This window comes from Erithacus rubecula (genome assembly GCF_903797595.1).
Source record: "Erithacus rubecula genome assembly, chromosome: 17".
Classification (NCBI taxonomy): domain Eukaryota; kingdom Metazoa; phylum Chordata; class Aves; order Passeriformes; family Muscicapidae; genus Erithacus; species Erithacus rubecula.
In genome coordinates, this window is record NC_136669.1 from 8,439,857 (window position 1) to 8,460,320 (window position 20,464).

Genomic DNA, 20,464 nt, shown 5'->3' on the forward strand with positions numbered 1-20,464 from the left:
CACACCTGGGCACCAGGGCAACGGGAACCTGCCCGCCGGCACACGCTGGGAGGATGCCAGCGCCTACGGGGGGCTACTGAGCTGTGCCAGTGGGGTTTGGGGTGGGGGGAAAGGAGGGGTCTAAAGGCGGAGGCGAAGCCGAGTCCAGCGTGAGAAACCCGATGGGAGTGGCACTGTGACACCGCAGCCAGGGCTGGCCAGCCCCGCAGGACCGGGCTAATCCCGGGGAAAGAGAAGATTAAAGCCCAGTTTTGAGCAGGGAGGTAGAGACCATCCTGTAATTCACTGCCCGTGCGTGTGCAGTGGCACAGGGCAGCAGAATCCAAATCCCCACCGTGGGAGATGGGCACACACAGCTTTGACGTGTCACCAGGTGTGGGGTCTCCTGAATTTCAGCCGTGTCGATCTTCCTGCAAAGAAACACACTACAAACCCTTTGCTCACAGCTGTTCATGCAGGAGGAAGCAGCTCAGTACACACAGAATAGTGAAACACTCAAACACAGAAATACTTAATTATCAAACTTTAATTCTTAAGACTAATCTTACAGAATAAAACACCAGGATAACCAGTTAAGGTTACACTTAAAAAAATCCAGCAGTGCAAATCTAAGACTAAATATTTGTCATCTCCCTCCCCCCAAAATAGGCAATAGATTATTTAAAAATACCATAATACATGGTACTCACATATTCCATTTAAAATAAATCTGCAGTGGACACAAATATCTAAGTTGGGTTTTTTTTTATTTTATATAAAAACAAAAAAATAATTGCTTTGAATATGGATAAGACAGAGTGAACTTCCATGAGCTACCAAGGTGAATCCTTGGCTAGAAGGTAAAATGGCCACATTTCATACAAGACTTGCTACAGCTCTCCTGGTCCCAGCTCCACTCTGGTGACAAGGACATTCACTAAGAGAACAAGATGCCAACAGCCTCATGGTAACAGGTGGGGAGAGACTGCTGGACAGAACCAAGGGTGAACACAGCTCCACTGGAAAAACCAAGTTACAAAGGGAGAAAAGCAAGGGAAGTGAAGTCTGGAAAGAAGCCCCGCAAGGATGGGAGCAAGGAGTGCTGTGCCCGAGGCAGGGTCAGGACCGTGGCTGTGGGCAGGGGGCAGAGCAGACCCCATGTGGCACCTGGGCAGTGCAGCAGCAGGGAATTGTTTCTCTTTGGCCCTTGGAGCACGGAGCAGAGGGCACCAGCCAGCAGTGCAAGCTGGGCATGGTGTGTGGAACTAACACAGTGTGGTGGTGACAGCTTCTTATCTCCTTTGAATCCAGATCACTCTCTTCCATCACCAGAACATCATGACTGTAGTTACACATTCCTCATTAATTAATTCATGGAAATCAATAATTTACTCAATAAACTTGGTATGAAACCATGTGAGTAACACAAGCTCTTCATGCAAGACAGTCTCTATTCAAACCTCAACCAGGCCGAGCAACACTTCTGCATTCCCAAGAAAGCACTGAGCCTGGCACTGCTTACACTTGGGATGCACAAACAGAGCAAAGAATACTGAACTTGGGACAAGCAAGAGGAGGAGAAACCTGCAGTGCTGGGCATGGAGAGTAGGAAGGGACAGCTGTGATACCCAGTCTCACGGAACAAGGCAGGGAGCTGGGGCACTGGCAAGAGGAATCCCGAGATGGCAGCAAGGAGGGGACACTGTCTGAGCTCTGGGAGCAGCAAACACCAGCTGTGTCCTGCAGGGACCTGCACTTACCTCACAAACACTTTAATCTGCAAGTAGCAAGCCCAGAAAACACTCAGTGCAACCTCATACAGAGAGGCAGCCCAGGATGCTCCCAGGGAATCACACCTACACCCAGCAGGAACCAGTCACTGCTGAGAGCACTCTGGTAAATTGCAATTTAACTGAAATACACATCTGTGCAGCTGTTACTGGTAACTTCCCACAGAATAGATGTCAGATCTCAGAATCATCTTTATCACCAACTCCAAATACTGAGTGCTCTCACACTTCACTCACACTGTGTCTCACTGAGGACCAAACTCCTCCCTGGAGCTGTGCTGAGTCTGCCTTGGGATGGTCACAGTGACCAGAGAGCAAAACCCAAAGCCAAGAGAGAGGCAATGGCTGTGAGGCAACTGTGGCACTATGCCACTGAAAAGAGGTTGTTTCCTAATGTCAATAACTGCCTTGGAAAAACTGGTGTATGCCAGAACATTCAAAACTCCACATCATTCCCAAAGAGAAAGGATCTTAAAAGCTGCTAATTTCAACTAGAACATTCATTTCAAAGAGGTCCCAAGAAGCTTGGGATATTGAGCCAACAAACACCAACTAAAGCATTTATATGCCACCTTCCTGTATTTTAATTCATATTTTGAACATAGAACAAAAAAACCAAGGATTTAATTTTTTCCAATCAAATCCAACCTGCAAGGAAGCACCTCAACAGGATCACATTTTCTTAGTGTCTAGTATTTTCTTCATGTTTAAAATTGCTTTGTAGGTAACCAAGGGGTTTGTGCTGAGTCTTTTTTGAGCTGCTGGGCTGTACCTGGCCCAGCAGAGAACAGCTGAGCCTGTGTGGCACAGGGTGTGACAGTGCCCTGAGCCCCAGCAGTGCTCAGTGCCTGTCCCCACTCACCCCAGAGTTACTCACCCGGTCACTGCATCCTGCACAGAAGCCACAGGAGCTGGGGAGGAGCTGGAACTCAGGCCCTCCCCAGGAGCAAGGGGGTGAAGGGACAGGAAAGGAAACAGAACGTGATGCACAGACAGGTCTGAGCATGTTGAGGAGCAAAAAGGAGCTGATCATCATAGAACCAGCAAGGTGACAAATGCCAGTGTGGCCCCAGGTGACAGAAAGAGCAAGTGTCACCCCTGCACTTCATCCTGTAGTGCCTACACCTTCCTCCAGGTAACAAATTGTTAATTTAAGCCTTAACACCAGGAGTGACAAGTAGGAAATCACAAGTGTGATGGCTGCATTTCACCCGTGACATTGTCACCAGCAAAGCCAGGCCAGCTCCTCTCTGCCCCCACTGCTCCAAGGGACTGCCAGGGGAGCTGACAGTGCTCTTCTGGCCCCAGCCACTGCCAGGACACACTGCTGCTGGCTTGTACACTGAAAGGAAATACCTCAACCTACAAGAGTAAGAAGCACATCACTACTTTCTATGTAGGATATGAAACTCGTATTGTGTGGCTGTTCTAACAGAAAACACAAACTGAAAGCTGCTATCTAGAGGCTACAGGGAAATATGTGGCCTCAACACCTACCAAAAAGCCAATGTGCTTTCCAGTCTCTCAAGTAAAATAAAAATAAAATAAATGCTCATTTGGGAATTTGCACCTGCTGTGTTTCAACTGGGCTCTTCCCTCAAGGAGAGAGAAAAGTGGACATGGAGCATATTCAGATTAGCTGTTCCTAAAAGGCTGTTTCTGCATGGGTTTGAGCTACTGGGATGGGCCAGCACTGAACTCCAGTGCTAATGCACAGCAGGGATGTGGGAGCTGCTCCAGCCTGGCTGCACATGTCCCCACTGTGGCCTTTGCAGCTGTCCAGGGCTGAGGGCTCTGTTCAGAACCCCTGAGAGAAATGGCACATGCATGGCTGGGATGGCACAGAGCATCACAGCCCGAGGCGCAGCACATTCCTTCTGACAGAAGGAGGTGTGAGGGCTTCTTGTGAGCTGGAGCAGGACAAAAGCTGGAAGGTGGTTTACACTTCAAAACATCACTTGCTGGATGGTTAATCTAAAGTATGATTCACTGAATTCATGATTGCTACAAATTTTCAAATCCAGCTCATCAAAGACTGCTGCTGTTATTAAGAACACAAAACAGCATCTGAGCTTCTGCCTTCCTTACTGCCACCACCCCAAAGAGGGCAGGAAGGTTCCAGTGGGTCCCTCCCTTTGTGAGATCTGTGTCCCCCTGTTCCCACCAGGCAGCAAAAGGGTGTTTCCATCCATGTCACTGTCAATGTGTCCCCCTGTTCCAACCAGGCAGCACAAGGGTGTTCCCAGGCCAACAGCTCAGTGCCAATTCAGCAGCTGCAAAATGATTCTGGACTGCAACATACATGAGCAAGAAAATGCTCCCAAAATGCAGCAGCCCAGGGCAGGAGGTGAAGCACTGATGGGCACGAGAGGGAACACTGGCAGCACTGGGTCACCTGCTGTGACAAAACATCCCTGCAGAATTCACCTGCTCCAAACACACTACACACACCAACCTGGAGCTGCCAGAGCCCAGGAAAAATCCCAAACAAGCAGGGCATCTTTGGGTTAAAACAAAGAATTAGTTCTGCTACCAAGGAGTGGAGGCTGCCCTGGAGGGCCAGCAGGATATGGCTTCACTGAACAGCAACGCTGTGCACTGCTACAGTTTATTCTTAAAAATCTGCTCCTCAAAGTCCCAGACACAACCAATAACTAAATTAAGCCTAATGCTGATAACTGAGAGATTATGAAAATATTTGGTTTTGTTCAAACCATGTAAAAAATCCTCAATAATACACTGTAATATTTTCTTTTTAAAACTAACTGGAAGATCAACTCTCAGCAGATTTAAGTGTATTACACACAATATTTTGTGAATTAAGGTTTATTGATTTCCATTGTATTTGCTTTAAATATGTTTGAAGCTGACTGCAGAAAAGGGATGGTGAAATCTTTAAGTTAGAAGTAAACTAATGGTGAAAGAACATCACCTCTGGCTTCCATCCATGCCTCGTTTAGCATGTTTTAATAATAAGTTCCAGGACTGTCACATCCAGGGATGTTGGAGGCCTCTCCCAGCAGTGTCCTTAGATTTGTGTCATTTTCCTGTGCCAGAGGTGAGCGTGCTTTCAAAAATACTGCCACTTCCCCAGCACCGTGTCTTTGATTGCATCCACATACTGAGTTGGGACCCAATAGACCCAGTAGTAAGATGCTTCTGTTGGGCCCAGCTGAAATGCCTGCAATTAAAAATGACAACATTTACACATGGGAACAAAGAGCTGTGGACAGGCACAGCTCATCCACTGCCAAACCAGACCAGCCTGTCCCACCTGCTGCTCCCTGCAGCACTCGGGGCACACCACAGCTCTTTGGTGGGCAATTAAAGGAGTATTGCAGAGAGCCAGAGATGCAGAGCACTGAGAAAACCACCAGAAAACCCTTTTACAACATCACAGCAGCAACCAGAACTCCTGGCCAGTTTCAAGAACATGAGGAAATTATTCTGGTAGACAACCTGGAGCATAACTCAGAGTCTCTAAAGAAAGGACAGAGCTGAGAAGCCAAACAGGAACTAAACAAGACAACGACCATGTTTTTACAGTCATGGGATTTTATATTTAGACATAATGTCCTATTCTCAACTTCTCTCTTATGCCCAGGAGAGAGGCACCATGCCATGCCAGAGCCTCTGCCCATGCTGTGGGTAAGTTTATTGCAACACATGCTGAAAAGGACCTCTTCTCACATGGCTGATCCAAAATCAAGTATTTGGACAGAGACTAGAGCAGCACCCTCCTGCAGGCCATGACTATGAGGAAAAACATTTCCCTTTCCTCCTCCTAAAGAAGGAAACTTACTACTTATAGAACAGAAACTTACTTCAACATCAACAGTTAGTTACTGTATTTCGAAAAGCAGGATCTTAAAAAAACCTCTGGATTAACACAAACAGCCAAAATTTCAGTACATTAGCACAGTTCTCTTCTGAAATATAAGTTTGCTAGATCCCATGTGAGTTGTTCAGAAAATTACAAGTGTGAAAAGACACTACAGCATCAAACCTCTTTTTTCTTTACCTCCATTGAGGCCTGTTGTTCATATAAACACCACAGAATCTGGAAATTAAATCAGGTATTAAAAAATACCACTACCATTAAGAAATCACAAGCTGTGTTGTGAGTATGGTTACTGGTTTAACACTGTCACAGTCATGGACAGTGTCAGCATTCACAAAATAATGCTTAAGCACTTCATGTTTGTGTGAAACCAGTCTGGATTTTCATACAGCTGCAGATACTCAATATAGACCCAAAATGCTGAGAGTGTGAGAGGAGCCCATGTCCCATGTCCCCATCTCCACCATCCACCTCCAGCTGCTCTGACCTGCAGCCTCAGTGGTGTGCACTGCATGAAGGAATTAGATGGATATGATTAAATAGAGCCATTACTCACCATCATGTGATAATCCTCATGGCCTTCAATAGGTTCACTCACCACATTTTTAATGGACCCCATGGGTAACTTTTCTGTTCTCTCTACATTAAAATTGATCAAAACATTATTTCTGACATATGGGGAAGCAGTATTTCATATTCATTTCATACACCACCTCCATTAATGCCAAAACTTCTTCAGGTCTCCCCTCCAGGTGAGTTTTGGACACTGCTGCCCAGGATGTGGTGGCTGCAGCACCACACCCCACACAGACCCCACAGCTGGACCCCAGTAGAGTGAAGGAATCCAAACCTGGATCACAGAGCTCCACTGCACCACATGAAGCATTTCAGTATTCATGATTTGGGCTTAGACTGAGTGAGGAGAGATCCCAGGCTTTACTTCATGTTTTCCCATTAAGAACTCCCCTGGGACCAGCAGGGATGCTCATCCTATGGAATTTAGTCCAGGTATGAGAATATCCAGGACTGAGCACCAAGGATTACACTGAACTCTGAACAGCAAGCCTAAAAGCTGCCAAAGATATGCTGACCTTAACTCTGAAAGCTTAGGCCAGGCTTTACCCTGAGGCAGTGTGCAGAGAAACACAGAGAAAGGAATATAAAAGAGAAAACAGAGAAAGAAACAAGTAAGAGAAACAAGCCCCAAAAAGACCACAATTCCATGGCAGAGAGACATCAGCTGACCAGAGGCAACGACAAGAACAACAAAGTACAGGGCCCAGAGGTTCCTGTCACCTCTGTCCTCACTCCTTTCTGAACACTTAATTCCAAGGTCCTGCCTGCCTTTCAGTTGAAGCACCCAGCATCAGCTGAAAATTATCTCCTTGAATACAAGACAGAGAATGCCCAAAACACTTTACAAAGCAGAGACTGAACTCTGAGTTCTTGAGATAGATCTGTTTAATTGGTGACCCAAAAACCTCAAACCTACCTACAGAAAGCAACAGAGACAAACTCAGTAAGGTAAGGAAAAGTATTCTCTGCCTCATAACTGAGCTCACTCTGAACTACCTGTTCAGACCTGTGACTTCATCCATGAGGTAAAACCCCACTTTGCCCTTGTTTAGCATCCCCCTAATCAATTTCTGCTCTGAGTATCCCACCCACAGACAAACCCCATTATCCACACCTCTGTGCAAGTGACACAGAACACCTGGGGAACAGCTGCCTGTACCAAATTCAGACTACAAACTCCTACACAAAGCCCCTGTGAGACTCAGGGAGGCTGCAGGGCTGAGGGTCAGAGCTCCAACTCCCCAGGGCCAGAAAATGACAAGCTCTGTGAACATCCTGATGTGTGTACTCCAGCCCTTACTTGCTGGCCTCTGTCATGGGTTTCTCAGAGTAGGAAGGAGTTTTTCCCTATAACAGCCAGCAAATACAACCATTCCCCAGGGGCAGCAAGCTGCTGCTGATTTGGGGAAGTAGGGGAACAGGTTACAGGAAACACAACTACAAGAAAAATCAAATTCACAGCTTAAGCAACACTGTGTAGAACACCTCAGAAACACTATACTTGAAAACTCATCTAGGGGGTGATGGAAGAGATTAGTCACCTAAATATTAAACATGGACTTAGAAGCTGGGATCAGTAACAGAAAAATCTGCCTGCCCAACCTATAGAGTTAAAAACACTTCCAATGTCTTGCTCCACCACTCTATCTGGGAGAAATCACTGCAACTGGAATCAAGAGAGGTTTTAAAGCCAGAAAAAAATCTTCACAGTCAAGTCTGTCCTACAAAGAAAGGGTCAAAAACTTTTGAGATTTCTGCTTGCTTTGGAACTACTGTAACAGCTGGAGGCAGTATCATCACCCAATTAGGCTGCTTTACAGGGAGTAAGCACCTCCACCCCTCCTGATCATCACTTTGTATTGGCACCCCAGTCAAAGCACAGCTTCCTTGGCAGTTGGGGGGATCCCAGGGTCCTGTTTAGCCCCAGCCAGCAATTCAGCACCATGCAGCCACTCACTCCCCCTGCCCTGCTGGGATGGGGAGGAGAACCAGGGAAAAAAAGTTAAAAACTCATAGTTTGAGCTAAGAACAGTTTAATAACTGAAACAAGATAAAATATATTACTACTACTAATGGTAATAATAATAAACAAACAAAAAATTAAAAAAGGAACTCCAGAGAAACCAGTGATGCCCAACACAGCTGCTCCCCACTGCTGACCAATATTCAGCCTATCCACCACCTTCAATGACCAGTCCCTCCCACAGCTGCTCCCAGTTTATACTGCACATGATGCTCTGTGGTGGGAAACACTCCTTTGGCCAGCTCTGGTCACTTGTCCTGGCCAGGTCCCTCCCATCTCCCTGCATGCCTCCTCACAGGCAGAGTCTGGGACACCAAACAGTCCTTGACTGAGGAAAGCACTGCACAGCAACAACCAAAACATCCACTGCTATCAGCACTGCTGCCATCCTGAATGCAAAACAGCTCCTGGGAAGAAAACTAACTCTATCCCAGCCAAAACCAGGACACAGACATCCTCAGCAAGGCACATTACCCCCATTTCATTCCCAGCTCCTCCTGGTACTACTCACAACTGCAAACCAACCCCTCTGCACAGCACCACAGTCGTGCATTACTGAGACAAGACACCCACATAATTTCAGCAGGAAGGACAGAGAGTGCCAGAGATGCCAACACTATCAGTTTCTATCCCAGTTCTGAATTTTCCTTCCAAGTCTTGGCAAAGCCATTGGGCCCCTGTGTGCTGCTGGCATCAAATCCATGCTGCTTATGGAGTGCTTTGAGAAATGCCAGAAATGCCCAATTACTATCATTTACAGCATACTGGACTATTAGTCTGCTGACACCAGTGAACTCCAGCTTTTCAGGACCCCATGTGGAGTATCCAGTACTATTCCCTGACCTGGGGGAATGGCACATGAGAAAAGGAAACAAAGTTTTCTGAAGCACTGCAATACCAACATCATTCTCTAAACACAACTGAGAGCAGAAGCTTTTCTAGGTCACACAGCTCAGTCACAGCCCAATCACCAACTGCTCACCCCGAGGCTGAGAGGTGCTCACCTTTTGTACCAATCCACAGCTGGTCTTGCTCGAGTTTGAAGGTCAGTCTGACTTTGCCCCCTGACTTGTTGTACATGCCGGACAGCGGCACCGTGGGCAGCCGCTCCTGCAACGAGACACGGCCAGTCAGGGCCACTAAAGCTACACACTCTCAACTTTTTAACCATAAGGACCACCCATCCTTCCAGCTTTCTGCTGAGACAGCAAAGAATGACTGAACCAGTGGGGAAAGGTCTCAGACCACAGAGGAGTCTCTTTTCTGATTCTGAGACCTTATTCACGCACCTGCACACCTTTGACAGAAGGCATCACATCGTCAGGTTTTCCTTTATCCAACACTTTTCTGTGTTGCTAAAACATAAAAACAGAAATTAAATTCAGAGGAACATTACAAAGCTTTGCAGTGTACCTCCAGCTGACCCCTGATCACATCCCAGTGGCACTGAGACAGCTGAGGGCTGTTCAAAGCACTTATCACAGGCATCAGTTATCTTCACACTGAATTGAGCACTTTATAAGATACTCTCAAGCAATTATCAAAATGAATGGAACTCCAACATAATGCCAAGGATAACAGCCTTCTCAAACATAAACACATATAAATACATGTCTGTAAAAAACAAAATATTGCATCCAGTGAATGGCAGAAACCCTCCACGTCTGGCAGTGCAATCCAGCACCAAACCAGAATGGATCAGAGAAGTGGTAACTTTCAAATCCACACTCACAGCTCACACCTGGCTGAACATCTTTAGGAAATAATGGGACTTATACTGACCATGAACCGTGACACATCACAGAAAACCATCAGCATCACGGAGGCACTACTTAATTTTAACCAATATTATTTTGAAGAAAGTACAGGGCTGGTAATACCTTGAGCTGACAATCCTTCACCAGCCCCCACATTGCAGGACCATGAAAGCAGCCCCACTGCACTGTGCTCCAAATGTGAGAGGAGAATTCAACATCCACATCCCCATCAAGGCTGGAAATGCTGAGGGAACTGCTCACTTACTGCTTGTTTTAAGCAGTTTTTGGAGATCAAATTCTTTTGTGCCAATAAAAATTAGTTAGGTTTCAGAGTTAATCTGGGTTGTGTTTGCACTAACATCCATCAAAAGTTTCATCAAAATGCTTGGCTGTGCCTGGCACCACAAGCAGTGTCTTGCAAAGCCCCAGTTCCTGCTAGACTAAACAGTTCTCTGCTACTCCCCTGGCCAGAGTCATTCCAACACTGAACTGTCAGAAATGAACCCCCAACCTGATCTGAGGAGGGACCCAGAAGTGCCTGCAGGAGAACCATGTAAATCCTACTGTTTCCCCACACCAGCAATTATTGAGATATTCATTACCTTTTGTCTGCAAAGTGGCTCCTTTTTGTTTTCCTCAGCTTTGACCTCTTGTTGAGCAGCTTCTTTAGGTGTATTTACTGCTAACACATCGTTGATGGTAGAGCCCACAACCATTATTTTCGCTCCGTTTGTCACTTTGATTTCCCGCAACGTTTTCTCCTCTGGCAGAAGTCCCTTGAACATAACTTTCTGCATGGCCGGCGGGAGGCCTAGAGACAAGCACAGCGATTAGAGGCGGCGGCGGCGGCCAGGGAGGCGCGGGGGAGGCGGCGGCGGTCCCGACGCACCTGTGAGCGAGTGGATCTTCTGCTTCAGCTCGGCTCCCGTGCTGTCCAGGCAGAACTTCACGTCGTATTTGTTCTTGTTCCAGATCACCTTCAGCTCCACCAGCTCCCTGCCGCTGTTCTCGTCGCCGCCGTTGCTGACGGACGCCTGCGGAGGCTCCCGGCGCTCCTCACCCTCCGGAGACCTCCCGGCCGCCGGCGAGCCGTCCCCTCCGCCGCAGCCCAGCGGCAGCTCCTGCGCCTCCGCCTCCATGCCCGGCTCCTCGGCACCTGTGGGGAGCGGACAGGAAGACCCCGGCCCACGGGACACCGCCCCGCCCCGGCCCCGCTCCAGCCCCCAAAAGCGCCCGCAGCGCGACTCCCCCCCGGCCCGGCGCCCCCCGCACCGGCACCGCCGGTTCCGGGCACCGCCGGTTCCGGGCACGGCGAGCTCCGGGCACCGCCGGTTCCGGGCACGGCGAGCTCCCGGCATGGCGGGCTCCGGGCACCGCGGGCTCTCGGCACCACCGGCTCCCAACACCGCGGGCTCCGGGTACCTCCGGGTACCGCGGGCTCCCGGCCGCGCTCGTACCATCAGCAGCGGCAGCGGCGGCGGCAGCCATGATGATTGTGTACAATCCGCCGCGGGGTACGCCGGGAAACGCCGCCGCCGCTGCCGCCGCTGCTGGGCCGCGCCGGCTCCCGTAGTCGCCCCTGCCCGCCTCTCAACGTGGGGGCGGTGGGACCCCCAAATTGCGCCCCTGCAGCACCAGCCGCGCCGCGCCGAGAGGCGGTTGGAGCGCCGAACCTTCCCCTCAGCGCTCCGGAAACCGGAACTCCCCCACGCTGTCGGACCCGTGGCAGGGGCCGCGGTCCCCTCGCGTGACAGAACGAAGTAACTGGCGGCGCCTTTAAGGGACGCCCCGCCCCCGGCGGCGACGCGCGCGGGGATTGGCTGCCGCGGCGGGGCGGAAACGGCGGCGCGGCCACATGGGCGCGTGGCGGGATGGCGCGAGCTCTGCGCGCGTTGCGCTGCGCGGCGGGATCGGGATCGGGATCGGGATCGGGATCGGGATCGGGATCGGGATCCGGTCCCGAGCAGGGGCCCCGAGTCCGGTTTGGGCCCAGCCCCACAGGTAACCGACCCCTCGGCAGCCCCGCCCCTGCCCACTCCCGGGGCTCCGCTGCGGCGTGGGCGGAGTTTTGGGTTGGAAACCATCAATTTGGGCTCTTGAGGGGCGCGTGTGGCGAGGGGGCTGCTGGCTCCCCGGGGTGCTTCTGCCGAAGCTCCGGGGCTCGTCCTTCCGGTGCCCTCCCGGTCGTGCGGGGTCACTGTCGGTGTACAGCGGCAGTGCTGTGTTGGCATGTGCCAGCTTATGAGGATTTCCAGGTCGCTTCAGGAGCCCTGTTCCTGGGAGTAGTCGTCATTTTCACAGCCGGTGTCCCCGGAGCTGTGTTCCTGCGGTGCCTCGGTGACGCTGCCTTCGCAGGCACCATCCAGCGCCCTCCCAGCTCGCATTTAAAACTGTCCCTTGGGTCCTCTTTGTGACCACCTCCTCTGGTTTCTCCACCATTACAGGTTTTCTGCATTTAGGTGGCCTTAGGACTGCTTTGTACAATTATATCTTTGCCAAAAAACACCGAGGGACCTTTATTTTAAGAGTGGAGGATACAGATCAGAATCGGGTGGTGCCCGGAGCCGCAGAAGGAATAGAAGATATGTTGGACTGGGCAGGTATTTAGAAACATCTTTCATTTTTCACCTGCTGAAGCCTTGCCTTTCTTTTAGAGGCTGACAGAGCTCAGCTGGGGGCGGGTCTGGCTGTGCCTTTGGGCTGTTTTGGCAGCCCAGCCGTTCAGCTGCTGCCATGCCGGTGTTGCAGGTATTCCCCCGGACGAGAGCCCCGGGCGCGGCGGCCCCGCCGGGCCCTACGTGCAGTCGCTGAGGCTGGAGCTGTATGGGCAGGCCAGCGCAGCACTGCTGGCCAGCGGGGCTGCCTACCGCTGCTTCTGCAGCCCCCAGCGCCTGGAGCTGCTCCGCAGGGACGCTCTGCGCAGCCAGCAGACCCCGCGGTATGTCCTGTGCCTGTCCCTGTGCCCCTCAGGGCTGGAACGCCCCTGTCCCTGTGCCCCTCGGGGCTGGTATGTCCTGTCCCTGTGCCCCTTGGGGCTGGAATACCCCTGTCACTTTTCCTGTGCCCCTCAGGGCTGGAATGTCCCTGTGCCCCTTGGGGCTGGAATGTCCCTGTGCCCTTCGAGGCTGGAACACCCTGTTCCTGTGCCCCTTGGCACTGTGCCCTTGCACAAAGCCTGTCAGCAATAGGATCGTGCCTCGCTGCCCATAGAGAAGGAAGGTATTTGTCACTCTCCAGGGATGAGGTGTTTGACTGGATGCGTAGTGGGCAAGTTACAGCTAAAATTTAGGCATCTGCTTAGAGTTTTGGGCATGTTAGAGTGCCTGGTGTTCTCATCTTGTCTTGTTCTCATCTTCCAAAGATACGACAACCGGTGTCGGCACCTGACGCCCGTGGAAGTGGCCCAGAAGCTGTCCCAGGGCCTGGACTGCGTCATCCGCTTCCGCCTGGAGAAGGGCGTGGAGCCCTTCCAGGACCTGGTCTATGGCTGGAACAAGCATGAGGTGGCTGAGGTGGAAGGTGACCCCGTGATTCTCAAGGGGGATGGCTTCCCCACCTACCACCTGGCAAACGTGGTGGATGATCACTACATGGGCATCACCCATGTCCTGCGTGGCACCGAGTGGCTGGCTTCCACTTCCAAGCACCTGCTTCTCTACAAAGCCTTTGGCTGGGAGCCCCCTCAGTTTGGCCACCTCCCGCTGCTGCTGAACAAGGATGGTGGCAAGCTGTCCAAGAGGCAGGGGGACATCTTCCTGGAGCGCTTTGCTCGGGATGGCTTCCTGCCAGAGGCACTGCTGGACATTGTCACCAACTGCGGCTCGGGGTTCACAGGTAACACCACGGGCTCCTGCCTGCCAGCACACTTCATGCTGGCTTTGTAGCATGGCCTGGGTTTATTTTGATAGCTGAGAACTTTGTCAGTGTTTGAAGGGATCAGGGAATGGGTGTAATGTAACCAGTCAGTCATTGAGGTGCCAGCAGACCTGCTGTGGAAGGAGCTGGAATGGTAGAAATCTTTCTGCTGCTGTGCAGCCATTAAAATTGACTCAGGTGCTTCAGGGGTTCTTCCTTGGGAAAGCCCTCACTTCAAGGCTGAGAAACTCTGTGAAGTCTTGGGAAAACTTGCATTCTGTGGTTAATAATTGCAATGTTGTCTGACACCTGTGCCACCTTTCCTTTAACCTGACAAAGCACGAGGAGTTGAGTCAATGTCTCCTTTTGTGGTTCTTGCTGTGTGGGGATCACAAATTAACTTGTGTTCTGAGAACTCTGCCTGGGAATGAAATCTTCCTTGGGCAGTGCAGCCTCCTGGCTGAGTGTGACCTCTGTGTGGCTGATTGAGGGGAGGTGTTCTGCTGAGGGAGGTGACAGCAGCCAAGCAGAATGCCCCATGGCAGCATCCCGTGTGTGTGCTGCCAGTTCCTTCCTGTGCCTGCTGGGGGATGTCCCTGCTGCTGGCACTGCACAGGTGGCTGTCCTGTGTCACCTTTCCTCAGCCCATCCCTGTGCCATGAGGAGAGAGGTCATTGTTCAGAGCCCTGTGATTGCCTTTGGGTTGTGTTCCAGAGAAGCAGATGGGGAGGACTTTGGAGGAGCTGATCTCCCAGTTTGAAGTAGGCAGAATTACAACCCATTCTGCTCTCCTGGACCTGGAGGCGCTCCCAGAATTCAACAGGTAAAAAATTAGTAAAATGTAATAAACACTATGTCAGTGAGAATTTATTGCTAGCACTTGGTTTGTCTCCCATTCTGTGCTTGGACAGTGGGGTTGACAACACTGAAAGTCTGGGCAGAGGGAGGGTATAGCTGGGAGGATCTAAAGTTTTAAGTTTATAACCTAAGAAAAATAACATCTAAAAAGAGTTAGGAGTTAGCTTTTCCAGAAGGTTCTTCTGCAAGTACACTTGTGCTGCTAGGACATTGTGCTGCTAAGAGTGGCCTCATCAGCAGCTCCCTGTGGGGCACAAGAGCTAAATGCTTCTTTGGAGAGTGTCTAACTGCTATTAGGAAAGTGTTGCTTTTCTAACAGTTTCAGTTTTAGCTCTGTTGGTCAGAGCATTGTGCTAAGAATTCTAAAGTCATGGGTTCAGTCCCCAGATGGATTACTCCCTTAAGAATTGGACTTGGTGATCCTTGTGGGTCTCTTCCAGCTCAGAATATTCTGTGTAGGGTGGTTGGGGTGATCCAGTCTAGCCCCAGGCAATGCAAAAGCAGGGCTTTTCCCTTACAGGGTTCACCTCAGCCGCCACATTGAGAACCAGGGGCTGCGCCAGAAGCTCGTCAGGGAGCTGCAGGGGCTGGTGGAGCTGGTCTATGGGGATCAGCAGGTGGATCCAGATGTTCTGGAAAATGAATACGTGGAGCGAGTCCTCCTGCTGAGAAAAGTATGAGTGGTGGCAGAGCACTGTGCCACCATCCTCCAGGCTGAGGAATTGCACTTGCTCCACAGCACAGCCCTCTGCTCTGCCAGCTTTGCTTTCTTTCCCCAGGGTCACATATGCCTCCTGAAGAATCTGGTGTCGAGTGATTACTCTTACCTGTGGGTCAGACCCTCAGTGTCCCGGCAGCAGCTACAAACAATTTCTGCAGAAGTAGATGAAATAGGAAAACTGGTCATAGGGTAAGTGTGCTGCTGTCTGAGCTGTGGCATCAAAGGCTCCTCATCACTGAAAATTGTAGTCTTAATCAGAATTACTGCTTTTTCTGTGATTTTTCGGGTCTGTGGCATAACTTTAAAGTTGCTCTTTTGAATGAACTCTGCTTCTAGTGAGCAGAGGGAGCATCCTGGCACAGGGCAGGGGTAAGGGATAGGAATCCTGTGGTTTTCATGTCCCAGAGTGTAAGGACACCTTCTTTCCTAAAGGCTCATGACAAGGCAGGCAGCTGCCTTCACTGTGGAGGAGCTGAACAAAGGCCTGAAAGATCTCCAGAAGCAAACCAGAGACACCAAGTACAGCAGCATGATGCAGCTCCTCCGCTTGGTGCTCAGTGGGCAGCAGGTAAAAACAATTCTGAGATCACCTGCAGTGTGCTCTGGTGCTAATCCTTCAGGTCCCTCTGACCAGGGCTGGCATTTACCTTCAGGAAGAGAAACCCCAAGGTTTTGAGCTGTTGCTGACCCTCCCAGTCTCTCTGTCAGTTCAGGATGCACAGACACGTGCCAGGAGTCTGAGTTCCCGTGTGTTCAGTGAGTCCCTCTTGTTTGCAGCATGGCCCGAGTGTTGCTGAGATGATGGTGACTCTGGGAGCTGAGGAGGTGTGTGGCAGGATCCACAGAGCACTGTCCAGCTGACGTGGGATGTCGGTGGCACTCACTTGGATGGTGCAGGTGGCACCTGTGTGATCATCTCTGAGCTGGGTTTGAGGCCAGACAGGTGCCTGTGCTGCTCCCACGTCTGCACAAACCTGCACTGAGCACAAACCACTTTGTTTGGGACAGGAACCAAGTCCAGATTCAGCTCCATCCTGCTGTCACCTTGTGCAAGGAGCCTGGTTTGATGGGTGGGACAAGATGACATGAATCAGCATTTAAATTCAGAAACCACATGGACAGAAAGTAACTGAACTTCTGACAGCAACAGATGAAGTTCTTTTTGGAGTGGGCATCCCAGTCAGAGTACCCACAGCTACAAAACACAGTTCCCCAGTAAATACAGTGGGGATATTTTTATATATATATGTATATAAACATGTATGTAGCTGCTGCCCTGGTGTCCTGCCAGGCTGAGTGAGCTGCTCAGCAGCAGTTTCCTCCCTGTGTATTGTGTCATGCACGTGATTCTGCTGAAAATACCCCTGATCAGGAGATTGGGATGTTTGTTCCTCTTTGGTCTGACACCCTTTTAATTATTAAATTAATGTGGTGACTTTGGTTCCAGTCTCACCAATATTCTGCACTCTGGTGAGGGGAGGAGCTCAGGGGGGTGTTGAGCTGAGCCCACACTCACCATGAACACTTCCACACCATGGGCATCAGGTGGGCTGATCATGGACACTGACATGGGCTGATGTGGTTGCCCAAGAGTATCTCACACAAACTTGATGATTTAAGCCCTTCAGTAAGGACCCCATTTCTAATCTCTGTTTCCTAGAAAAAAAATTGTGTATGTATTTTTCCTACCTGAATTCCTTCATTCCTTCTGCAAATATATTAATTATCTAAAGAAATAATTATTTGAAAATTTGCATCTTTTTATTAAAAGTCCACTGGCTTCAGCATAAGAACTTTAAGATGGGAGTTCTGTTCTGAATTCATTCAGAAGTGGCAGATGACTTAATGCATGTAACTAAACTCTGAAGGGAGTGAATAATCCCTGCTTAGTTTTTACTCTGCTGCTGTGTTAAGGCCTGTGACATCAAATTTAGCTTTTTGCCTGTGGTCCATGAAGGTCCCATAAGAACTTTACATATGATCTGGCTTTGTTTATGCACATACAAGTTAAAGATAGACCGAGCCAAAGAACAGCATTTAATGTTTATTAAGCTTTTGCAAAAACATAGACAATTTCAGTCAACTTCAAATTCATTCTTTTAGTTAAATTCAAGTATTTCTTGCACATCTCACTGGATTGGCACTAGCAGTAGAGGCAGAAGCACAAGCAGGAAGCACTGGCACTTACAGCAGAGAATTGGAAGGCTGAAGCTGCATAGATTTCAAAGGTTGTTCTATAAAGAGAACTCAACACACTCAACATATCAGATATGGTAACAGACTAGAGGCAGTTTCACCTCCAGTGCAGCAGGAACTGGTTATTTTATGCTTCCTTGCTGGGTGACTGCTTCTGGTGTGAAAAAGACAGAGGCCTTCTGGTGAATTTTCCAAGAAGGATGTATTTAGCATACTAGTAAGCACAGAAGGTTCATTTACATAAAAGATTTGCAGTAGAAAAATAAATTTTGAAATTTTCATTTTATCAAATTCAGAATCCACATCTCCACAGCCAAATAACATGGAACTGGAACTGATATAAATGTCTGCTCATCCCATTTGCTCTTAGAGAGGATCCACAACATAAAAATATCACCTGACTGCAGACCTAATAGCTACTGGCAGTGTGTTGCTCCATCCTGAGCACCTATGTGATGTATAATTCTGTTCATCCTGCTGATTGTGGAAATCTGCATGTTCAGCTGGCAGTAAGATCAGTGCAATTCCTGGAAATAGCCATAAAGCCCTTATGACTGTTTTTGAAAGGGTAGCAGAGAGACATTAGGATAAATCTTGCCCATCTTCTTATTTCTTTTTTTATTGCCACAGGAAATTACTGAGTTGCTAGAAGAAGCAAACAAAAATTTACATATGTGTCAAACAGGGTTGGACTAGATGACCTGGGATGGACATACAAATGTCCTTTCCAACCTCAACCATTCTGTTATTCTGTGAAAATTATCTTCTAAGCCAAAAAGGTATCAAGAAATAGTGAAGGCTCTAACAACCAAGGGATTAAGTCCTCAGACTAAACTGTCAGAGGAAGAAAATCTTTAGAAGGTCAGCTAATTTATACACACTGAGAAATTGTCCCAATGCAACTTCATTATTTTACATTTTGTAGGTCTGAAATGTTTTTTGGACAAATCAATGCTCATAATTAAAAGGGAGAAAACACAAGTTTTTTTAGTGAAAGGGCATTTGTGTTCTTAGCTGTCAATTGCCTTAACAAGAGAAAGTAAAAGGATTATGGAGGATCTAGTCTACTGGAATTTAAGAGCCATAGGCTTCCATTACATGAAAGAGCTGTACTTCAAGTAATAAAAGATGGAGAGAAATCCTGAACTCCCCAGCCAGAGAAACCTGATTCAGCTCAAATTCCCAAGCAAAAAGCTGGCAGCACAAAAGCAAGAGCAGTAAAGCACAGTTTGTATAAGCTTTTAAACCATTTAAAATGAAAGATGGATCATTCATTTATTAGTCCTGATGAAGAAAGGCATCAGCATTATACAGATCATGAGTTATAAATTCTTGATTCATGTGGGAATTAAGTTTTGCTAACCATACCCATGAAGAAAGATTTTTTACTCTGAGTTACAGCAAAATATCACATACTGCTTACAGCAAACCAATAGCATTTCACTCTTCTTGTAATGACATTATTTTCCAGTTCCCTTCTCCAAGTGAATGCTATTAATCATTAAACACTTAAGACACAAGCAAAAAAAAAAAAAAAAAAAAAAAAAAAAAAAAGCATCTGTAGAAAAAAGTTAAATACTTCATTAGCACACCTTACCTGAAACTTTTAGCTCTTACTAAACAGAACAGACTTTAGAATACCAGTCTGATCTCAAAAACATCAACAGAAAAAAAATGCCACTACTGAAATTCTTCTTTATCCTGAGCACTTTATCTACACAGGAACAGTTTAATAGCTGTCTGAAGGATCTGTTCACTCATTTTTTTAAATAGACAAAATGCAGTTAGTTCTTCTGTGCATTTCTACTCCTCCTGGGATGTCCAGCATCAGGACTGCTCAATCCACACTTTGTGATTCATGCAGCAACATCCAGCAGGGGAATTCAACTCACCAAATATAAGCATCTACAAAGAAGCTATTGACACAGCAGCCAGTCATCTGAGCCATGTTACAGATGGAGAGAAATGAGCCCTTACAATGCACATTTCAACATGCAGAGCTTAAATCAATTAACCAAGCTGCAGATGTCCATGCCAAAGGTGCCAAAAGCAATTAAAATCAATTCCACCTTGAGGCTGTAGGCAGGTGTGCTCTTCCACACCTGCCTGTGCAGCTGAAGGTGGAATTGCAGTGACTTGTCCATCCTGGGAGGGAAGGCACCTTCTCCACCTGCCTGCCAGCAGAACAGGCTGTGGAAGCAGCCTCCTGCCTTCTGCCCTCCTCCCACTGCTGCAGTGCTCTGGTCAAAGCCATATAGGCACTTTGCATCACTCTTGACCACTGGGTTATGCTAAACAAGTTGATTTTACCTGAAATAGATTGGGCAGTGCTTGCATGATCCCTTTTCCTTCCTCAGCTAAGCCACACTGGGCTTCTACAGTGACAAATAATTGGTAGCAATATAATAAGTAGTATAGCTGCTGGCCAAAAGAATGCATACTTAGTGTACCTAAACAGGCTTTGGTACACTGTGTAGATAAGATTTAGGAATTCAGGTGTCTCCCAAAGTGGTTTATTATTTTTTGTAACAGAGGGATGAGTCTTCAATCATTAAATCATATACTCTTTCAAGCTTACAATTTAGGAACTTCAAGGCATTAAATCCCACTCTAATATAACATGGGCTCCTTTACTGGCCTGATTTCAGCTTACTGCAATCACAGAAATTTGCACAGTTCCTGTTTAGAGATAGATATGCAGATTTTAAAAATAACCATATCCAGACCTGATCCTCAAGCTGACAAAGCAAATGCATAATTAATTTTCATCTTCTCCTAGTCTCCTATGTATAATTACCCAGTGTCTTCTATGAATAGGAATGTTTAAAAGCCATTTGAGGAAGAAATGGAAGTTCCTGATATATATAT

General features: G+C 48.3%; 2 protein-coding genes across 2 annotated transcripts; one reads left to right on the forward strand and one right to left on the reverse strand.

Annotated features, from left to right (window-relative positions):
- Positions 1-508: 508 nt before the first annotated feature.
- UBFD1 (ubiquitin family domain containing 1) lies at positions 509-11,450 on the reverse strand. The gene is made up of 6 exons (XM_079320926.1): positions 10,856-11,450; positions 10,569-10,777; positions 9,499-9,564; positions 9,214-9,319; positions 6,167-6,249; positions 509-4,950 (listed from the first exon to the last, which is right to left on the reverse strand). The coding sequence occupies exons 1-6, from the start codon at positions 11,424-11,426 to the stop codon at positions 4,840-4,842; spliced, it is 1,146 nt and encodes a 381-aa protein (XP_079177052.1). The 5' UTR covers positions 11,427-11,450; the 3' UTR covers positions 509-4,839.
- A 143-nt stretch (positions 11,451-11,593) lies between these two features.
- On the forward strand, positions 11,594-16,840 carry EARS2 (glutamyl-tRNA synthetase 2, mitochondrial). Its single transcript, XM_079320925.1, has 9 exons — positions 11,594-11,967; positions 12,411-12,566; positions 12,715-12,904; positions 13,328-13,800; positions 14,536-14,644; positions 15,200-15,353; positions 15,459-15,589; positions 15,833-15,968; positions 16,178-16,840. The coding sequence occupies exons 1-9, from the start codon at positions 11,838-11,840 to the stop codon at positions 16,259-16,261; spliced, it is 1,563 nt and encodes a 520-aa protein (XP_079177051.1). The 5' UTR covers positions 11,594-11,837; the 3' UTR covers positions 16,262-16,840.
- Positions 16,841-20,464: the final 3,624 nt, after the last annotated feature.